At 42.4% G+C, this 19,786-nt stretch overlaps 6 protein-coding genes across 7 annotated transcripts; 3 read left to right on the plus strand and 3 right to left on the minus strand.

The window, feature by feature from the left end:
* Window positions 1-2,164: 2,164 nt before the first annotated feature.
* On the minus strand, window positions 2,165-3,073 carry LOC132257341 (small ribosomal subunit protein uS11m). Its single transcript, XM_059754204.1, has 4 exons — window positions 2,811-3,073; window positions 2,510-2,747; window positions 2,379-2,444; window positions 2,165-2,319 (listed from the first exon to the last, which is right to left on the minus strand). Exons 1-4 carry the CDS (start codon window positions 3,008-3,010, stop codon window positions 2,212-2,214), a joined length of 612 nt encoding a protein of 203 aa, XP_059610187.1. The 5' UTR covers window positions 3,011-3,073; the 3' UTR covers window positions 2,165-2,211.
* A 129-nt stretch (window positions 3,074-3,202) lies between these two features.
* LOC132258631 (kelch-like ECH-associated protein 1B) lies at window positions 3,203-12,770 on the plus strand. 2 transcript variants are annotated; one of them, XM_059756022.1, is made up of 8 exons: window positions 5,917-6,261; window positions 6,325-6,433; window positions 8,808-9,134; window positions 9,226-9,483; window positions 10,544-11,085; window positions 11,151-11,291; window positions 11,355-11,560; window positions 11,628-12,770. In XM_059756022.1, exons 2-8 carry the CDS (start codon window positions 6,398-6,400, stop codon window positions 12,659-12,661), a joined length of 2,544 nt encoding a protein of 847 aa, XP_059612005.1. In that variant the 5' UTR covers window positions 5,917-6,261; window positions 6,325-6,397; the 3' UTR covers window positions 12,662-12,770. The 2 variants fall into 2 exon arrangements, with proteins under 2 accessions (XP_059612006.1, XP_059612005.1); XM_059756023.1 differs by lacking the exons at window positions 5,917-6,261; window positions 6,325-6,433 and adding an exon at window positions 3,203-3,426.
* A 1,061-nt stretch (window positions 12,771-13,831) lies between these two features.
* Window positions 13,832-15,310, plus strand: LOC132257744 (uncharacterized). Its single transcript, XM_059754772.1, has 5 exons — window positions 13,832-14,097; window positions 14,170-14,231; window positions 14,292-14,468; window positions 14,523-15,113; window positions 15,176-15,310. The coding sequence occupies exons 1-5, from the start codon at window positions 14,073-14,075 to the stop codon at window positions 15,308-15,310; spliced, it is 990 nt and encodes a 329-aa protein (XP_059610755.1). The 5' UTR covers window positions 13,832-14,072.
* A 36-nt stretch (window positions 15,311-15,346) lies between these two features.
* LOC132257745 (putative peptidyl-tRNA hydrolase PTRHD1) lies at window positions 15,347-15,838 on the minus strand. Its single transcript, XM_059754773.1, has 2 exons — window positions 15,587-15,838; window positions 15,347-15,517 (listed from the first exon to the last, which is right to left on the minus strand). The coding sequence occupies exons 1-2, from the start codon at window positions 15,809-15,811 to the stop codon at window positions 15,347-15,349; spliced, it is 396 nt and encodes a 131-aa protein (XP_059610756.1). The 5' UTR covers window positions 15,812-15,838.
* Window positions 15,839-15,989: 151 nt separating this feature from the next.
* On the plus strand, window positions 15,990-16,626 carry LOC132257970 (ADP-ribosylation factor-like protein 16). The gene is made up of 2 exons (XM_059755052.1): window positions 15,990-16,023; window positions 16,085-16,626. Exons 1-2 carry the CDS (start codon window positions 15,990-15,992, stop codon window positions 16,624-16,626), a joined length of 576 nt encoding a protein of 191 aa, XP_059611035.1.
* LOC132258632 (wolframin) lies at window positions 16,619-19,742 on the minus strand. The gene is made up of 5 exons (XM_059756024.1): window positions 19,401-19,742; window positions 19,226-19,324; window positions 17,628-19,165; window positions 17,091-17,566; window positions 16,619-17,030 (listed from the first exon to the last, which is right to left on the minus strand). Exons 1-5 carry the CDS (start codon window positions 19,462-19,464, stop codon window positions 16,673-16,675), a joined length of 2,535 nt encoding a protein of 844 aa, XP_059612007.1. The 5' UTR covers window positions 19,465-19,742; the 3' UTR covers window positions 16,619-16,672.
* Between the last annotated feature and the right edge of the window lie 44 nt (window positions 19,743-19,786).

The following is a 19,786-nucleotide window of genomic DNA, read 5'->3' on the forward strand; positions in this document are numbered from 1 at the left end:
TCGCTCATATCTGAGATCGTTTTCTCACACAGAGATACGAAATGTTGCAAGAAGAGGCGTAGTGTCAGCATTTCACCAAATGGAAATGCAAAATTTCAAAATATCCTCTTCGTGCGGTTTCATGATCGTTAAATTTTCGCATTTTGCTCAATCTAGTTTTTATATAAAGGTATAAATAACTGGAGGCTTATTACTTTTATTACTATCAAGATAAATCGCTATAAATAAAATATAGCTTTACAATAAACATACTTAATAAGCTAGGAGATTGATTAGTCACTCAGGATGATTTGTTATTTGGCATGAAAATTATAATCTTCTATTGCGGCATTATTTCCAACAAGAATTCAATTGGACATGCTCACGACTTTTGATGCGCTTCAATTGTATTCTTCCTAATATTTGTATTTGGCGCGTATTGAAAGTTTAAATTGCATATTTTGAGGAATCTTATGTAAATTTTAAAAATTTCCCTGCCAATTAAAAAATTGAGGTTTCCATGAAATTCCCAAAACTATTGTGTATTTTTCCGCTCAAGGTCTTCTTGCTCTCTTTCTCCACCGCTTTTGTGCATATTTCATCCAACATTGTAGGTACGTACAGCCAAGCCATCCATGTTCACTTGTACCACCACATTTAACAACTTTAACACACTCTTTGGCTCCGGACAAAATATCTTTACCCGAAGATAAGGAAATTACCCAACGTGATCACTGCTTTTAGACTGATGGAGAGCAAGAGTGGCCAGAAAAAAGCTCTCTTCTTGCTTGTTGACGCGAAGACAAAGACACTCAATTGTGGAATCTTCAGCACAAAAAAGCGATCAACGCGAATCAACAATTTGTTCAGGTGTGAAAAAGTTGTTTCAATGCCACTACGTTTTATGGCACATTTTGATGTCTGACTGCTGGGGTGCGATTAAATTGGCTCGAAGGGGATTGAATACACGCGCCTGAGGATGAGCAGCGGCAACTCGGGCAGGCAGATCGCCACCATGAAGATGAAGGGTGTGCAGAAGAAGAGCAGCGTCATCCAGATCATGATCAACCAAAGCGAGTTGGAGCTGTTCATGGAGGAGATCATTGTCTCCTCGGCTGGTTCATTTCAGAACTCTGCAGAGAGATTGCAAAAGAATGGTTGTTTTATTTATTTGGGCCACTCAACTGGTGAGATAAGACATTGAGTAACTCTTTTTTCGTACCTTGCATCTTTTGCTCTCTGCCTCAAAATCACCTTCTCCAACGTCGCTGAACGCAGAATTTGAATCAATCACTTCATTCTCACAAGATCACTCTCTAGATCATCTTTTGAGCCACAAAATGCTGCTTACTTTATTCACAATCAACGGGAACTTCCAGCAAATTCTTCGGGAGTCAGTGGTCTTCGCTGGACACGCAGCAAGAATGGTCTGAACGACGAGTTTTCAAAACTGCTCCACGAACACTGGCAAAAGTTGAGCCGAGGCTTGAAGGTAAACGGCGTCACAATATTTGTGCTATTATGAAATTGAGAGTCATTCCCAACACAAGCGTGCTGGAGGCCCCACCACTCGCCACTCACTCAGGTGAGACCCGTGCGGGCTCTTCACGTGTGAACCCTGGGCATGTGTGTGCAGACTTTCCGAACTGGGCCAATTTTCCCCACTTCACCAGTGAAAAAAATATTGGAAATTGCAGTTAGACGCCGCAAATGCATGTGCAATACTTGAGCCGACTGATAATTGGCCAATTGTTGAATGAGTTTTAGGAAAATTACCAACACAATTTTCTAGAAAAAGCACCTGCGGTTTTTTTGTGATCACAGACTGAAGTAAAAACGTAAAATGATCTCAATTCTTTGACGCACGCCGTTTCATGTTTAAGATTCTGTTGTATGCATTGTGTGAACAAGTTTCTAGTTCTTCCTGATATTCTCAGTTGAACTTCAATATAAACGTGATCAAATGTCGAGAGAAATTCCACATAAATTCTCACAAATGATTGTGTGCAAATATAAATAAAACACTTAAAGTATTCATTTATCCGACAATTGCAATAATCAAAGAATTGTAAAATCAAAAGTCCGGTTTTTATCATAATTTTAACATATTTACCTTATTTACACAAATTTTAACTTGAAATATTATCAAAAATGCACTTATTATCCTTAAAATTGAAAGAATATGTTTACTAGATAATTTCCTCTATTCAGAGCAAAACTGTCTTAATATCTCTACAATGTTCTCTGCTTTCGTGGCCTCGGAGGACACCAGGAAACTTTAGTGCCATCCGTGACTGAAACGATTTCCATTCCTCCCATTTGCAGTCCTTTTATCGCCGACTAAAAATAAAAAGAGATTCTTTTAAATATTTTTCTATAACTAAGTGACAATTTCTCACCATTCTTCCTGGTCCCAATCCTTGTACGAATACCCGAACGGTCTTTATGCCAAAGTCCTGGGCTTTCTGCAAGTGTTACGAGAGAATTAGAATAATTTTAGCGATTCTAGAGTGTGGCTGAGAAATCTTACCCCACTGATGCTGATGGCAGTCGCTTGAGCTGCAATGTTGGTTCCTTTCCTGGTATTCTTGAATCCTTCAATTCCACACGATCTGATCATCTTCACGGCACCTTTGTGGTCAGTCATCGTGATGATTGTGTTATTCTTGGACACTCTGATGTTACAAATCGGCAGCTCCTTGAATGGAACTCCATTGAACAGCTGATTGGCGGTGTCTGCGTCCGGGAACATTTTGTTCCTCGAGCTCCTGCGAAAGAGAAGTTAAGAAATAGGATTTGCGAAATATGTAAGCAAGAATAGAATAACTCACTTAGATATCATAGAGTCGATATCAACAACACTTTCACCCATTGTGCCTTCGTCTTTTTTGGGCATGGAAGCCAGCATTTCCCTTCGATCCTCCGCTTTTCTCACACAATTCGTCGTGTGATAGTGACAAACAGAAGCTCCATGGCTGGTTCTTCTCAAGAAATTGTTGATAATCTGAGGAAAAACACACTTCAGAGACATTTTCCGAGCAAAGAAAACACACGACTGCCGGCTGAGGTTATGTACTAAGCTAACAGCTGATTCGGTGTAGAGTGTGTCTCTGCTGTTCGGATGTTCGGTGTACTAAACCCCTCCGGAAATGTCCGGAACCCCGTGAATGTCACTGGAGGGGATTTGTTTTGACTTTTCACATCCGTGCGCGAGAGTATTTTGTGAGTACTTTTCGTGTGGTCTTGGCGTGAAAAGCACAAATCGCGACACAATTAGTGCTCTCATGTCGTCCTCTGAGTGTCTCGTGCGATATTTGACTGCATAAGTGACATGTTTTACGTGTAAAATGTGTGTGTAATTGCATAAGATCTGTGCTACATTTCCTCAGAGTTTACACGAAATTTTTACTTCCTGATCCGCTTCTATTTCGCATCAGTGACATTGAGGTTAGTAGATTTTATGCTGTTTTGATCAATTCAGGTGGTTTTGCTTCCTGCATTCGCGATGTTTCTCTTAGCCTGAGTGATTAGCGTTATCGCAAGGTGTGACTTTTACATTCTTCGATTTTTTTCTATTCATGATTCAGCGATTTTTTTCTCAGTTATGCGGTAAAATTTGCTGTTTTTACCCCTGCAATGTTCATTTCTCCAATCTCAATTGTTCAGAGCATCTGTACGTTGCACTGAGAGACAGTAGAAGTCATTCTAAGTGGAAGAATTCATCAAAAACATTGCTCCAAAACAACAGGAAGTTAATTATCTGCAGTTCTACACTGCAAAAAGTGGGATATTCTGACGAAACAGCTCAGTTGTTCGCATCTTGTTTATGTTTCCTTCCGCACAGAACCCCTTGAGAAGTGTAGGAGAAATTCAAAGAAAGTACACGACTGCGATAAGAAGTTGGCCAGAAAAGAAACTTCGCCCGATAAGAGTAAAGATCCAGCGAGATAGAGGCTCTTTAGCGTGATTTGCAACTCCGGCAAGTGGGTTGCGTCGCTCGATCGGGTGTCGATTCGTGTCCTCTCCTCCAAAAAGTTGGGGCCTTGCTTTCGATAAGATTTCCATACGCGATCACACAATCACGAAGCATTCTGTCGAGTCATAATTTTGTCATACGCCTCGCCATGAGCTCGGTTGGTGGTGTGCTCTTGCGTCACACACACAGCGTTTCCAATTCGCATTTCCAACCGTATCTTCGCCTATTCTCACACTCAGAAAACGTGCATCTCTTCAGATATCGCGGAAAGAATTACACGCAAAATAACACTTTGAATACAATTGATTCGTCCGACTGCCTGTGGAAACTTGATGAATTGCCGCGCAGCTGCAGCGCGACCCTTTCTGGATCGTTTCACTCCAATCTCGCCGATCCCCTGATCTCAGGCTGATTGTGCACTTTTTGCCAGCTTCTTATCGCGAATAACACTCGAAAAGGGGGTTTTTCAAAGGTTCATATAAAATATTTTACGTCTTTGCAAAGGGAAAAATTAACCTTTTCACGCCGTTCAATTTATAGACGTTCTATAACTCCTATTGTTGAGAACATTGAGATGATTGAGATTGATTTATCAGAGAATCTATTTTATGATGAACTTAGGATTTTATTCAAAAGCATGAAGATAAAGTTAGAAGTCAATTTACTTGGCAAAGAATATGAATCTGTGTGGATCAATTAATCTTGATACTTTAAATGAGATCATTCCTTTATGGCAGGAAGTTTGGGGATGTTCCACAAATAGAAATAAAGGCAGGAAGTTCATACCTGAGATATTGTGAAACTTTCCTCCACAACATTCTCGAAAAAGTGTTTACGTATGAGATAAATTACCAGGAACGACTATTTTTCGATTACAAGTGATACAATTTAATCACACGACAGATTTGATAAAGAATTTCTCAGGAAATTTGGTCGCACCAGTTTATTTCTCAACTCTTTTCGCCAAAAGTGAAAGCGTGGACAAACACAGCGCTTCAATTACAAAAAAAAATCATCATCACGCATGCTAAATGTGGAATACACAAAATTCTAGTAGAAACCACCGCTGTGATAAGAAAATCGCACGAGTTGACGAAGTGAGCAAAAAAGTATCATGTGATTTGTTGGCCCACAAAGCACGCGAGTTTTCACGAAAGGATTCCCTCACTTGAAATGATCATTTGATGGTAAATGATTGTCTATACTTTGTAAGTTTGAATTGCCCTTACAATTAACATTGTGCATATATTGTTGGGGATTGTCTTATCTTGATAATGTTCTCGAGTGGATTGTATTGTTAGATAATTCAAATATATTACAATGATTTGCAGATGGGAATTTTTCTCTGTAACACACTCTCACAATCGTACGTAAGGAGAAGGATGGCAAAAAGATATTTTGGCCAACATCAGAGAAAGTGAGGAAGGTCTTTGAAATGTTTTGATTTTGCCTGGCTCATGAAAAACTCACCAACAAAAATGTAATGCCTTTTTAGCCTGTGTTTATCTATTTGACCGGGCGGAATGTGTAAATTGAATATGATGAAAAACAACATAAATTAGCGCTTCTAAGTCGTTTTCGATGTACCTTTCATGGGAAGTGAGATGATGTATGGATTTTTTTTCTGTCTCTCTCGGAAAGTGCGAATTTTTTCAATTGAGCCGCGCGCGTGCAAAAAGGTAGGCAAAGCACACATGTTTGATTTCCTTGTCACACATTTTCGTCGATCATCTGAGGTGGGAAAAGCAAAGGCTGGGTGAATTTTCGTGGGGAGGGAAGCGTGGACAATACATTGTTGACTCGTCGATGCCAGAGAGCACATGTACTGTGGCGTATATTAAACCGGTCTCCAACACTCGCAAATATGTGTGACTGAAATTGAAAATGTTGAGGAAGAGTGTGTGCGACTGTGTGAGGCTTTATCACGATGAATAAGCAGAAAATATTTCTGCTCTGGCGGCATTTGTTTATGGCAGCCACACAATTTAATTCTACTGGTGGCCAGCAAGACGATTGGAGCTCTCAAGTTTCACCTCAATCGCTCTCGGATGACGAGAAAAGGTGTGAAAGTGTAACGGGGCAACAAGGAGAGCACACAGCGCAACTCTAAGCGTATCAGGACAGCAGACACAGTCTGAGGAAGTGTCCACGAAAGCCCGGGATAAAGTGAAGTGTGGGAAATTGAAGGATTTTCTCCCGCAGTGTGTAAAATAATATGCTTATCGCGTTGAAAGTCTCCTTGGCATAACAGACTTCTCTCAGCGGTTCATGTGATATTGCAGGCTTGCAAGGAACGTGTTGTGATTGTGAGTTTGAGAAGGACTACAATTGGACAGTTCCTTCAGTTTGCTTTGCAATCCTCTTTCAAGGACTGCGAAAATCTCAATCAGATCAGAGCGATTTCAGTTGAACTGAAAAAGGGGGAAGAACGAGACTGTTATTATGCATAGATCCAATGGAGCGAGGAGTAATGGCAAGGTAGACAAATGTCCTTCCTGAATGACTATGAAGAAAAAAAAATACAATTCAAGAGATCATACAACACCTACATCAAACTTGTGGTTTTTCAACTTTTTTTTTCGGTGTGTTCACAAAGAAAGAAAACACACAAAACTGATAAAAATTTAAACAGATGACTGGCAATTTTATTTCTTCGTCTTTCTTTTTCCTCCTATCTTTTGCCAAAATGTTTTATCCGTTAAAATTACGTCTCTTTTTCTTTAGACCATATAAAAGATTTATATGTTGTAATTTTTAATGATTTACCATAAAATTTAGAGAAAAAATTAAGTTCAATTAGAGCGATTCAAATGCTGCGCAGAATACGATTTGGGGAAACCATTGTCACCAAGAGATTTCAATTTTTCAAGTGATTTTGGCATTTTATCATGGAAAGTTTATTGATAATGGCATTTGAAACTTGATATTGTTATCAAATGGTTATTTTGTCATTACAAAAATACCCAAACAATGGATTTTCTTGCAAGAAAAGTTCTGTCGAAGCTTCCAATGTCTCGTAAGAATATTTATCTGTGAAAAAATGTCTTTAAATCGGTTAATGTGTCACCACTTGACAAAGAAATGTGTGGAAAACACAATTGATTCTGTCAAGATAAACGATAAGATGGGCTTTCAACAGCATGTCATTTGCAATACATCCATGATTCACAACTAAAATAATGCTGAAAGACCGCGCAAGAGAGAATATTTTCGCAATCTTCATCGCGTTGTTATCAATTTTCGTATTAGCAACTTTTTTGCCCACAACATTTGAGCAGGGAGAATTTTCCCACACATAAAGTGGTGTCATACATCGATAATTATTTCTCCTCGAGATAAGGCAAAAGAGGCAAATATTCAAGACAGGGTTATCTTGTGAGCCGTCCAAGAAGCGTGTTAAATGAATATTGATTTTTTTTTTCAGTGTATAGTTTCAACAATGAAACAATTGTTGCTTGGCTAAAATGTACAAAATTAATATCATTTTAATATTAAGACTTTTAGCTAAACTAGAATACTTCTTTGAAATCGTTTGTGGTAATTTTTGATTAACAGAGAAATTAATCTTGGATTTAACTCGATTTATTGGGATTAGAGATGCTTTACGGTATCTCAAAGTATCCATAATTAAAATCAGCCACAAACATTTAATCTATGGAATCTGACGCAAATGTGCATATATTTTGCATGCGTACATTTTCTTAGAAAGATCTTAGTACAAAAAATCATAAACCACTCTTCAAATAATGTGAGTAATTGAAATAATTAGGAGCTGAAAAGGTTTCTTTACCTTTCAAATGTTTGTCAAACAATGTAGGAAAAAAGTGTATTCTTTTCTGTATGGAGAAAATTGTTGTATCATCGGTGTTGTATCTGACGTTATTATCTCTCCATTTACTTTAATATCTTCCGGTGTCTCGTGCAATATTTTATGTTAGTGCTTTTGAGGGGAAAAAAAACATTCAATTGGATAAATACTTTTATAAATTGCTTCGAATAATAATTCTTCATCGTGTGACTACATTTTATGGGAGGAACTTTGAAATTTCCAACTGTTTTCATACTTCTCCAACTCTGACTTTCCACAAAATTGCGCGCTCGACCAATTGATTGTAATTTCATAAGAAGGGGGCATTTAACTTTGAGACGAAACACATCAGTGAACTTTGCATTTACTGTATAATCTTGACGTCGATATTCTTGCCTTGACGCCTTATCTAAGTGGATTGTCTTCGATGGGGGGGGGAAAAGGAAAGAAGAGCGCCTCATTACTTGGCCGATTTGCAACTGGAGATGAATAAAAGATGAGGTTTGAGTGAAAGAACTTTGCATCATGACATACAATTTCTCATTGTCTGGCCTCTGATTGCGACCTCAAATTAATAACTGCTGTTGAAACACGACTGACTCGATGACGCGGTGCAAATTTGCTAGGCTACAATTTGTCTGCTGATGTTGAGTGTTTGATTAAGTCTTCGAATTCCTTTAAATCCCACGGAATTCCGAACAAAAAGGGAATAAATCCTATGAGGAATTGGTGTAAATCCCACGGAATTCTTTCAAATCCCAATATATTCCAAGGAATCCCAATAAATCCTATAAGGTATTCCTTTAAATCCCGCGGATGAATTTGTCTGCTGATGTTGAGGCCTTCAGCAATGTCTTTGGCGCTTCATCTCACTTTCGGCCGAATATTTTCATCAGAGGTTGAAGAAAGTCTTCGGCCGTATTTCGTAAGATGATGCCCACAGTGATTGTCTGTAAATAGCCTCAAACGTCGTCTCGCGGAGCACTCTTATCAGCAAGCGCGCTCTTGGTGACTCTCTAACCGTTTGGCCTTTCCCTTTTGCAGTGCTACCAAGAGATACCAATGGATGTTGCCGATGAGATAGCCGTAACCGGTGACTCGACGTGTTCATCGTCTTCATCAGAGGATGTGGCTCTGATCAAAGAAGACTCCGGCGATATGACATTCCGCATAGCAAAGTATTCCAAAGAAGTGCTAAAGATGATGTTCATGATGAGATCTCACCATATGCTCACGGACGTGATGCTGGAGGTGGGCAAGGAGATCTTTCATGCGCACAAAGTCGTATTATCAGCTGCTAGTCCCTACTTTAAGGCCATGTTCACGGGTGGTTTGAAGGAGACTGAGATGTCGCGCGTTAAATTGCAAGGAGTGAGTTTTATTGCTCTTATTGCTTATTATTGATTGATTTATGTACGTAATTCGAATTGCTCAACTGATAATACTTTCCGCTTATTTGCAGATTTGCCCCACTGCAATGGGTCAAATGATGTTCTTCATGTACACGGGACATATTCGTGTCACGGAAGTCACGGTGTGCCAATTACTGCCAGCGGCCACGATGTTCCAAGTGGCCCACGTCATCGATGCCTGTTGTGCCTTCCTGGAGAGTCAGCTCGATCCCACGAATGCCATTGGAATATCGAACTTCGCCGAGCAGCACAGCTGCGACAGTCTCAAGCAGAAGGCAATACAATTCATCGAGAGGCATTTTACTCAGGTACATTCCGTCATTTTCGCTGATTCTTTCAAGCAAACGTGCCTGGACATCCTCCTGATCGTTTTGCCGCGAAAACCACTCACTTTCGGCGCTTCCTTCTAGGATATTTTGGCGTCTTTCCGCAAAGTTGAATGAAATATGTATCGCGCGTCGGGAATGCGAGTGGAAGCAAATTGTATCATTTTTATATAGATGTGAAAAGCACACGCCAATATCTCTAATCGTTTAACCTCCACGGATCAGAGATCGCCAATTAGTGACCTGCAAGTTATTATTTTGTAGTATTTTCAATTTTTTCTTGCGACACTTTGTGCGCTCTTTTTTTCTAAAATTGATTCTAATTTCTGTGTCTCACTTTTCATGAAGTATGTGGATGACTTTCCCGAAAACATAATAATCAAGTCTGCCGAGATTTCTTTTTTTTTGCGAGAGGAAAGACGATTTTCTCACATGATCTATAAATAGAGGCGAGAGAGTTCAAGTCAGAGTGTATTCCCTTTTCAAGCATGATTTCTAGACACTTGTGGCCAGATGTTTGGATTCTCTGAATATAACTTTTGGGAAATGACCGACGATTTAACAAGGAAGTTCTGCATGGAATTAAATTTGAGATGGAGAATAAGATTCTCGATAAATTAAACTACACAGCAAATGATAATTCTTTTGATTTTGGCGATATGATTTCTAATATCTTCTTCCTCTCTGTTTGTCTGCAAAATAAGATTTTGCAGTGACGTTTTCCACAGCTTTAGATAAGTGATATCGAGTGATAAACACGTGACATACCAAGATTTGATCAAGTGAAGTTTGACCATCGATATCTCGACGGAAATCGTCAGTATTTTTCGTACTAATGATGTTGTTAAAATCTGCAGCAGAGAATGACTTTCACTTTCTAAATCAGCCGATAATTATGCAATGTGTTGATCATTATCAACGCGATAAGAACACAATTCGAGATAGTCACCAGAGTATTTGGAGAGGGTGTTTGTTCACAAGCTGTACAATTAGAGATTGTATCAGTTGATTGCCACCATCGATGATATGAAAATATTTGCAGATTTGCCAAGAGGAGGAGTTCCTGCAGTTGTCAGCCATTCAGCTAGTTAGCCTGATTCGGAAGGACGAGCTGAACGTCCAGGGCGAGAGGGAGGTGTACAATGCCGTGCTGAAGTGGGTGAAATACGACGAGGACAACAGATATCCCAAAATGGAGCATATCTTGTACGCCGTGCGCTGCCAATATCTCACGCCGAGCTTCCTCAAGGAGCAGATGAAGAACTGCGACGTGTTGCGCAAGGTGCCGGCGTGCAGGGAATACTTGGCGCGCATTTTCAAGGATCTGACGCTGCACAAGAAGCCCGTGGTTAAGGAGCGACGACCCAACACGACGCGGATGATCTTCGTGGCCGGCGGCTACTTCAGGGGCTCCCTGGATGTGGTGGAGGCGTTCAATGTCGACGACAAGACGTGGACCACGCTGCCTCAGCTCAGGGTGCCTCGCTCAGGCCTGGGAGCAGCCTTCCTCAAGGGAACATTCTACGCCGTGGGCGGTCGCAACAACACTCCTGGCTCTTCCTACGACTCGGACTGGGTGGATCGGTAATGCCGCATCAATTGCCCACTAAAGGACGAATAATGAATGTGAACTTCTCTTTCCGATGCAGATATAATCCCGTGACAGAACAGTGGAGGCCCTGCTCTCCGATGACTGTCCCTCGACATCGTGTCGGAGTTGCTGTGATGGATGAGCTTCTCTACGCTGTCGGCGGGTCAGCCGGTTCAGAATATCACAACACAGTTGAATAGTGAGTATAAGAAAGAATGTCCCAATAGGAATGTAATCCTAAATCCTCAAACTTCCACTACAGCTTCGATCCAGAGGACGATCGATGGTACATGGTCCAACCGATGCATTCTAAGCGTCTTGGAGTCGGTGTGGCTGTTGTGAATCGATTGCTTTATGCTATTGGTGGATTCGATGGCGAGAATCGCTTGGCGACTGTTGAGTGTTATCATCCAGAGAATAATGCTTGGACATGTTTGCCTTCTATGAGAATTGGTCGAAGTGGAGCAGGTAAGTTTGCAATCACAATGCAATCCTCCGAGTTCGTTTAATTTGATTTTCTTGTGTGCTGTTGCAGGTGTTGCTGCCCTCAATCAGTACATCTATGTAGTGGGAGGATTCGATGGGCAAGCGCAACTGTCCTCTGTGGAGCGCTTCGACACTGAGCAGCAGATCTGGGAGATGGTGGCTGAGATACGGATCGCTCGAAGCGCTCTTTCGCTCACGGTTCTGGATGGGAAACTGTACGCCATGGGTGGATTTGACGGGCAGCAGTTCCTGGCTATCGTGGAAGTGTATGATCCAGTGAGGAATACATGGGAAGAGGGCACACCCTTGACATCTGGGCGATCGGGACACGCTTCGGCAGTGATTTATCAGCCTTGCGGCATGAATGCTCTTGCCGAAGGAGTGGAAACGTGCGCCAGTCGGGACAATGATAGCGAAATGAGGCACGAAGCTTCGCAGTCTGCGCCGGAAAATGGTCCGTCGCCCCAATGCAGTAGCGGCGGTGCGAAGGACTTGTGCGGCGGAGGCGGAAGCAATCGGGATGATGAGACGTGTCCTGAGCAGGAGCCGCAGGCGAGGAGAAAATCTCGAGTGATCAACTACACGAAACGCGATTGTAATCTCATAAAGAGCATGTGGGCAAACCTGAACCAGGGAGCTGACGAGAGGAGAAAGAGCCTCTCGGAGGCGGTGTGTGATGACCAAAGCGACAGTGAAGATGATGATGATGAGGAGGAGGGCGAGTGCTCGCGACAAGTCCCGCCGACGGAGCGAGACAATCCCTTTGTATTCAGTGCCACATCCTCGAAAGCCGCAGAGACTAATGCACCGGGCAGAGGAGCTGCTGGGACGCCTCCGGAGAAGATAGACAACCCAAAGAAGTGCCGGAGAAAATGTGCAACGTCCCTGCAGCAGCACTTCTACATCAATTACCGGCTGAGAGTCATGAGAGCGTACTATGACATGGTGAAGAGGAACATCAACAGTATTGTGAGACTGTCCAGTCGCAACATCAATAGTCTGCGGCTCAAGAGCGGTCGCTGTCGCGTGCTGGCAGAGAGGAGGCGTCTTCAGCAGGAGAACCAGAATCAGACCACGAGGTAGCACAAGCTGAACGGATCGTCGTGTACATAGTCCCCCCTTCCCCGCTAATTACACACAAAAGAAACGTAATTTATTTGAGAGTGCGAGCAAATGAAATCAGGAGAATTGAGAAAACCAAGGGGGAAGTCACAAGGCGATTTTAGAGGAAACTTAATGTTCTCAAATCAAATAATCGATTATTTGACTAAAATAATCAAAAAATGATTATTTTCCCATATAAAAATGAAAAATAATCAGAATAATCACAAATAATCAAAAATAATCAAAAAATGATTATTTTTCCATATAAAATTGAAAAATAATCAGAATAATCACAAATAATCAGAAATAATCAAAAAATGATTATTTTCTCCACGAGGGGGCAGCGCCGCCTCGCGGCAAACACGGAACATATTTTAATTATTCACGATTTTTACATTTATATTTAATTTTTAATCAAATATTCGGAAAATATTCATAAAATAGTCAGAATTGGTTCAAAAAAATCAATTTTTAATCAAATATTTAGAAAATAATCATAAAAAAATCAGAATTTGTGCAAAAAAATCGATTTTAATCAAATAATCATAAAATAATCAGAAATAATCAGAATTTTGTATGAAATAATCAGAATAATCAGAAATAATCACAAATAATCAAAAATAATCAGAATTTTGTATGAAATAATCAGAATAATCAGAAATAATCAAAAATAATCAGAATTTTGTATGAAATAATCAAAATTTGATTAATAATCACAAATAATCATAAAAATGATTAAATAATCACAAAGTTAATGGTCTCAACTTGCGAGTGACTTCCCCCTTGGAGAAAACGTTCCATTACTCTTAAGGACAACATTCCCGTATAATGTTGAGACTTTTGACTGAGATTTGAGGACATGAGATTATTTGCAAGTTTATCATCTTTGCGGATGTTAAAGGGAGAAAGATGATGCCCTTGTGAGCAGAATCTCAGTTAAGTGAAGATTTTTAATTTTACCATGTGCAAGTAAGAAGAATAAAGTTACTGTACAGTGAAATTTAAAGGACTTTTCTCTTGCTTTATGCCTTCTCTTATGCGTACTAAAAACTGAACGCTAAATATTACATTACAGCGTGTGAGTCAGCAGTTGCGCATCGACAACCGAGTAACGCTGAGTCTTGATGTGGACTTTTCTCATCGGCAAAAGGCTAATGTCAAATAGTCTTGCAATTGAAAAGGGCATCAGTGAATTTACACGCATATTCTGATCATTTTCTGTCCATTTTCAAAGGATTTCCTCAATTTGAGTGCAGATATTTTGTCAATAGACACGTCCCAAGTCGAATTTGTCTTTTTCATCGCAAAACACGGTAATTTGGAGATAAATTATCCTCGACTAAAGTAAAAGACTATTTATATGCTAACCGTGTAAATAAATACAACAAGAATGGATGATGAAATTGATCCAAAAGGTGAGAATTCTGAATGATAAGAAATTGTGTATATTTTCTAAGAAAGTACCTTTGTCATTCTCCTGCTTCTAGACATTATGCCAAGGATTAAAGTGAAGCCTCTTCACACTCTCACTATCCAGAGGATAAAATCGGTAAGAATGCATAGAATTGATTTTCCTAAAATCAAGACTAAAACCTCCTTTGCCTTATAGAAGCACGCCAATTCGAAGCAGAGAGAGAAGATGGTTGAGGTGATTCTGAAGAATCCTGAGCTCTTCCGGGGCAGAAAAGGCGTCCGGGCTGTTGAGAAGTGGAAGAAGGCGTGGGAGGATCTCACTGTTTGCCTGAATACTCTTGGACCGCCACGAAAATTGCATCTCTGGCACAAGGTAAGGCTTTATAGACACAACTGGGAGGTGTATTTGATGATCCTTCGCTTGCAGATGTGGAAGAACATGATCGGGAGAGTGAGGGAGAAACAGGCTGCTATTACCATTGAAGCGAAGAGATTGGGAGATGTCAGAGGCTTGGTGGAGCCTCTGAGCGAGATGGAGGAGCAGATCCTCAAGTTCATCAAGTTTTGCAGGGCTGAAAGTTCACTTCAGAGACTGGAAAAGGCAGTGAAAACATATCCTGGCTGCGTAAAGTCGATTCCATCAAATCCCCCTGCAGAAACCTCGTCAGAACAGCCCGCTGTCCCACCTGACGTTGATATGGACAATGAGGATACCGAAACATATTCAATTGAGAGTCCTCCGCCGCATACAAACACGTCGGAATTGGGAATCCAGATAGTCAGGACTTATCCTCGATCCAACAAGAACCTCGAAGCAAATTCTGCTTCAGACACACTGCCGGACTTGAACATTTCCAGCATTTCTGAAGATCAATCAGACGAGTTGGATCCCTTGGTGGAGACTGAGAGTTCGTCCGTTCAGAGTCCTCAGCCCAGCACATCTGCCTGTGCTCCGGAGATTGAAATTCTTCCAGCATCTACGCTAGTAATTGCGGAAGAAAAGCCTCAGATAGGCAGAGTAAGTTCATTGCAAATCTTGCATTTTTCAGTGCAACACTGAACAAGATTTTCTATCTTCAGGATCTCCTGGCGGAAATTGCAGAGCTTAAGCGGGAAAATAGGAGACTACAGGGGCAGGTGGAATACTTCCAAAAGGAGCTATCAAAAATCACCGATATCTTTCACCATGTAGTCACAGAACGTTCAAAGAAATAATTATTACTATATCCAAAGTGTAACATCAACTTAAATCTATCGCAGAAGCTTGAATTTCTTCACCATATGAGCAATTTCTCCCTTCTCGTAAACCTTTATGGCCAAACAAGTGGGAATGTTTTTCTCAGGATTTGTCCGCAGCTCGAAAGAAAAATCCTTTTCTTTGAGATCATTAGCCAACTTCAGCAATTGCGATTCATTATCAACCTGACAAGAAGAAAAGGAAACATCGTATTAAAGAATGAATTTGTGAATTGTTAAAGATGCATTTCTCACCCCCAGGACGACTTTGTGCATGTTGTCCACGTCCTTGAAGTACTCTTGCGTGGCCGGATCTTCTTGGCACGCAAAATGAACAGCGGAACAAACTAAACAAGCCTCGCCCATTATGAAGTGGAGCCCATGCTCCTTGAGGACGTCCTTCCGAACAATGATGTACTGAACTAGGTTCTGAGACATCCTTTGAAACGCTCTGCTGAACAGGATTGCACTGATTTTCATTAAAACCCACTTCAGCGGGTTTGCGAGGGTTATGTTTATGTTTTCATTCCGGAAAGAAACCCAGCTGGACAAGTCCTCATGACTCTCCAACATCGCGAGAATCTTTTGAAAATCATATCACCAAGTCCGTTGGTTGCCTAGGAAATGTTCGATTAAACTTCCTGAAAATCCCCTAAAAATGTCTTACATTTGCATCGGACCCAAAGGATCAGGTAATTGCAATCACTCTCCAAAGGAAGTCCCTGAAAATCAACGTTTTGCGAATACATTCAGGAAAAACCCACTTGCTTCACTGCCTCAAGGAAACTGAGTCCATCAATGAAACATCCTACTCTGTATCAACTGTTGGCACGAATATCTACACAATAAGGAATCCCAATGTGAAGGAGACAGAGAGTAATAAGCAGAAGGCAAGGCAAGTCCTTAGCGTGCAAATCCGTGAAATTGGCGGGACAATGGCGCCAATCTGGAGGCGATATTTCGAGGGAGTTACTCACGTTATCTACGTCGTGGACACGTCCAATCTCTGCCAGATCTCAGCTGCCGGCGTCCTCCTTTACACCATCCTCACGGAGCCTCGCCTGCAAACGGCCGATATCTTGCTGGTGCTGACGAAGATGGATCTGGCCTATCGCCAGATGCGAAACGAAGCCCTGCTCATGCTGCAATTGGCGAAACTGCGGAAGGAGTTGAGGCAGCGCATCACAGTCGTGGAGACAAGCGCTGTCACTAACAGCGGTCTCACGGACGTCCTGGATTGGATCTTCTTGCCACACAAGAAGGCCACGCAAGCCAAAGGGCCTCACGCACACTAATGGTAATCATTTATTGCACCCCATCCGGCATCATCGAGGATCTCTCTCACTTGAAGGTAAGCAGAGGATTGAAGATGATGTTGAGTACATATTTGCAACACTTGATGAAACTCTGACCGAAGGTCTCCCATCTGTAGTCACTGCCACTCACTTTCACGAAAGTGAGCTCCTTGTCCGAGCAACTCAGGCATCCCATCGCCTTCAGGTCAATCCTCACGCCCGGATTCTGCGCGGACCCCTTGTCAGTCTCACGAAGCATGTTCAGCTCTCCGACAAACCACACGCGATCCGACTGGTTGAGGCGCATCGTAAAGTTCCCAAACTCATGCTCTGCCACGAGAGCAATCTCCGTGGGCGCCTTGAACACTCCCGAGCTCATGCGAACGGTGATTTGATAGTCATACCTAAGTTAGAAGGAAACTTATTAAAATTTATAAATAAATAGCAATCGAATAAGAACTTACGTGTTGAATTTACCCAAATGGCATTTGGCATTATTCTCTATAAAGTCCTTCATGTCCTCGCAATCCTCATTTGATCCACACTTGACGGTGGTCTCCTCGCCAAAGTAGCACACTAACATATCCCTGAGAAACTTTGGCTTCACGTACTTGAGCAGGGTCTCTTTGCTGTTGCTGATCCTGCTCAAATCCACCTCCCTCACAGTTCCATCCCACTTCACGGTGACTCCATTGAGTGCGTTGCAGCGAATGCGGGAGTTGACCTTGCTCACGTGCTCCCAGGATGGGTTCTGGCAGTATCGATAGAACACCTCCCAACTCATGCCGTAAGATCTGTCAGAGAAATCGTGCGACGACTCAATGGGAGCCAGATTCTCGACTAGAGGATTGAAGAGTGAGTCTTCATTCCGCGGCACTCCAATATTCGACGACAGCATTGGACTGATTTGAATGGCAATCACGGCAATGCAGATGGAAAACTGCAAAGAACAAGAGAAAAAGAGTCATCTCAGCAAGAGATTCCATCTCTCAAAATCATACCTGGAAGAACGTCAAGTATTTCTGCGTTGTGGGATTTGTGGCCAGGAAGCTGCACCCGATGAGAATGACGATCGCCACCAGGGCAATTACAGACAGCTTGATAGTTGGTGTGGTGGTGATGAAGGAGTCCACAACAGTGAAGACAGGAAGCAGCAGAGTAGCGATGCCGAACAGAGGCAGGAAGAGGAATATTCCCGCCAAACCTAGCGTCGCTCGCACGAGGCCAAACATTGTGGAGAACTGAGAGCTGGAGATGCAGATTTGGAGCCAACTGAGGGTCACACAGTGCGGTATGAGAAATTTGTAGATGCCTCGCCAATTCTCTCTGGCCGCAATCTGCACCATCAACACTGGTATGATGAGGTAAAGCAGTGCGCGACAGTTGAGGCAAAACTCAATTCCATTCCCAATGACAAAGGATTGAAATGAGGGCACTTGGAGGTCCAGAAATCGCCATCCTTGGTTAACCACGCTGTCCATCTCGTACGGATACTTCGCGAGGACATTCACTCCGAACGAGATGAGGATGAGATAGTCGGGCATAAAGGAGGACGTTGAGTACATGAAGGCGAAGAGAGTAATGAAGACCAGCACGAATGCAATTACCGTCATCTCGGAGTGAAGAATCCACTGGTCAGAGACAATTGGCGTCAGCATCAGATTCGTAATGAGAGCCGCGAAGAAGTACATGAAAGGCTTCAGATTGTTCTTCAGAAACTGCGCCTCGGTGCTCTCCGTATCCAGCGATTCATCGCCATAGCGCAGAAAGAGGCCTGACCATATTCGAAAGTCCACGTAGTTGTGCTTCGACTTCAGAATCTTGCACGTGGACACAATGAGGAAGAGAATGGAGAGATAGTAGGCAGCAGTGGGTAGAAACATCGCCAAGTTTGTGCTGTCACTGGAAAAGGTCAGGTAGACAATAAGCAGCGCTGGAATCTTCACACTGTAGTCACAGTCCGGCAAGGAGGCCAACATCTTAATCAGGCGATGGTAGAGGAGCGTCCAGAAGAGAAACGGATGCACAATTGGCCGATAGAGCAGCGGCACGTGATCGAGGGAGTGCGGATGAGGTTCGGATATCGTGATGACTCGATTCAAGTTTGGCAAGTGGCCATGGGAATACTGTCCGGCGGCAGAAATAAGATTCGCCTCTGTGAACACCTCTTCGTCGCCACTGAGCACTCGGCGGCGGTAGAGCTGAGGACTTGCCGAGATGCCATTCTCCAGATTCTCAGGAGCGCCTCGTCTTCGGCGATTCTTCTGGATTCGATAGATTTCTCGCATTTTGCTCTCCAGCTGCGCCGCCGTGATGAACTCCTCGCCCTTGGACAGACAGAGGAAGACTTCCCGAGCAGCCTTCCTCGCCGCCCTCTCGGCCCGACTCATCGAGAGACACGCCTGAACCTCGTACTCATTTGATGCGCTGATGCCACGACGGGTTCTAAAACACTCTTGCAGGAGTGTCAAAGCACCCTCGTGACCCTCCTTGGCAGCCCGCGTGAGCCAATGGACGCCTTTGCTCTCGTTATCTCCGTCTGCAAAAGTGCAGAGTCAACTGGAGTTATTATCCAATAAGAACAACGTTGGACTCTCACCTGAGTTTTCCGCCAGCAATTTGGTTGCCAAATCATATTGGACTTGTGAACAACCATCCTCGGCTATTTGGTATTTGAGATTATCGAGAGACTGTTTGTCTGGAAGACACAGAGATGAAAACATGCAGGAATCCCAGAAACCAGAGAGAGACATTGCGTTATTCTTGCAACTTACTGTCGAGATTCCACTTTTTCCTCCTGGACGAATTCTGTGGTTCATTCCTCGTCCAATTGGCCATAATGTTGAGACTTCCCTGTGTAATCAAGCCACGAAAAGACCTCCTGCAGAGGAATGTCTGGAAATCCTACCCTCAGCACATAACCTCACTGTCGCTGAGAACGGTCAAATCTTACGAAATCCTTGAGTAAATAAACAATTTTCACCACCCAGAGGAGGAGCTCCACCCAGTAATCGCGATTGATTGGACTAATCACGTTAAATGTTGCAATTATCGCTAAATGAGTGCGAAAAGAATGCGCAACAACTTGCACAGCAAATCACGGCAGCGAAGAAAAAAACATTGACGTGTGCGTTTTCCGGAATTTCAAATATCAAAAATG

This window comes from Phlebotomus argentipes, unplaced genomic scaffold, assembly GCF_947086385.1.
Source record: "Phlebotomus argentipes unplaced genomic scaffold, Phlebotomus argentipes genome assembly scaffold_4, whole genome shotgun sequence".
NCBI classification, from domain to species: Eukaryota; Metazoa; Arthropoda; class Insecta; order Diptera; family Psychodidae; genus Phlebotomus; species Phlebotomus argentipes.

Coding starts and splice junctions, on each gene's coding strand:
- LOC132257341 (XM_059754204.1), bottom strand. CDS start 3,010: ATGTCTCTGAAGTGTGTTTTTCCTCAGATTATCAACAATTTCTTGAGA. Junction 2,445..2,509: donor CTGCCATCAGCATCAGTGGG/GTAAGATTTCTC, acceptor TAACACTTGCAG/AAAGCCCAGGACTTTGGCAT. Junction 2,320..2,378: donor GATTGGGACCAGGAAGAATG/GTGAGAAATTGT, acceptor TTTTATTTTTAG/TCGGCGATAAAAGGACTGCA.
- LOC132258631 (XM_059756022.1), top strand. CDS start 6,398: ATGCATAGATCCAATGGAGCGAGGAGTAATGGCAAG. Junction 9,135..9,225: donor CGCGCGTTAAATTGCAAGGA/GTGAGTTTTATT, acceptor GCTTATTTGCAG/ATTTGCCCCACTGCAATGGG. Junction 9,484..10,543: donor TCGAGAGGCATTTTACTCAG/GTACATTCCGTC, acceptor AAATATTTGCAG/ATTTGCCAAGAGGAGGAGTT.
- LOC132257744 (XM_059754772.1), top strand. CDS start 14,073: ATGGATGATGAAATTGATCCAAAAG. Junction 14,469..14,522: donor AATTGCATCTCTGGCACAAG/GTAAGGCTTTAT, acceptor CTTCGCTTGCAG/ATGTGGAAGAACATGATCGG. Junction 15,114..15,175: donor AAAAGCCTCAGATAGGCAGA/GTAAGTTCATTG, acceptor TTCTATCTTCAG/GATCTCCTGGCGGAAATTGC.
- LOC132257745 (XM_059754773.1), bottom strand. CDS start 15,811: ATGAAAATCAGTGCAATCCTGTTCAGCAGAGCGTTTCAAAGGATGTCT. Junction 15,518..15,586: donor TGCACAAAGTCGTCCTGGGG/GTGAGAAATGCA, acceptor TCTTCTTGTCAG/GTTGATAATGAATCGCAATT.
- LOC132257970 (XM_059755052.1), top strand. CDS start 15,990: ATGTCTTACATTTGCATCGGACCCAAAGGATCAG. Junction 16,024..16,084: donor CATCGGACCCAAAGGATCAG/GTAATTGCAATC, acceptor GAATACATTCAG/GAAAAACCCACTTGCTTCAC.
- LOC132258632 (XM_059756024.1), bottom strand. CDS start 19,464: ATGGCCAATTGGACGAGGAATGAACCACAGAATTCGTCCAGGAGGAAA. Junction 19,166..19,225: donor ATTGCTGGCGGAAAACTCAG/GTGAGAGTCCAA, acceptor GCACTTTTGCAG/ACGGAGATAACGAGAGCAAA. Junction 17,031..17,090: donor CATTTGGGTAAATTCAACAC/GTAAGTTCTTAT, acceptor CTTCTAACTTAG/GTATGACTATCAAATCACCG.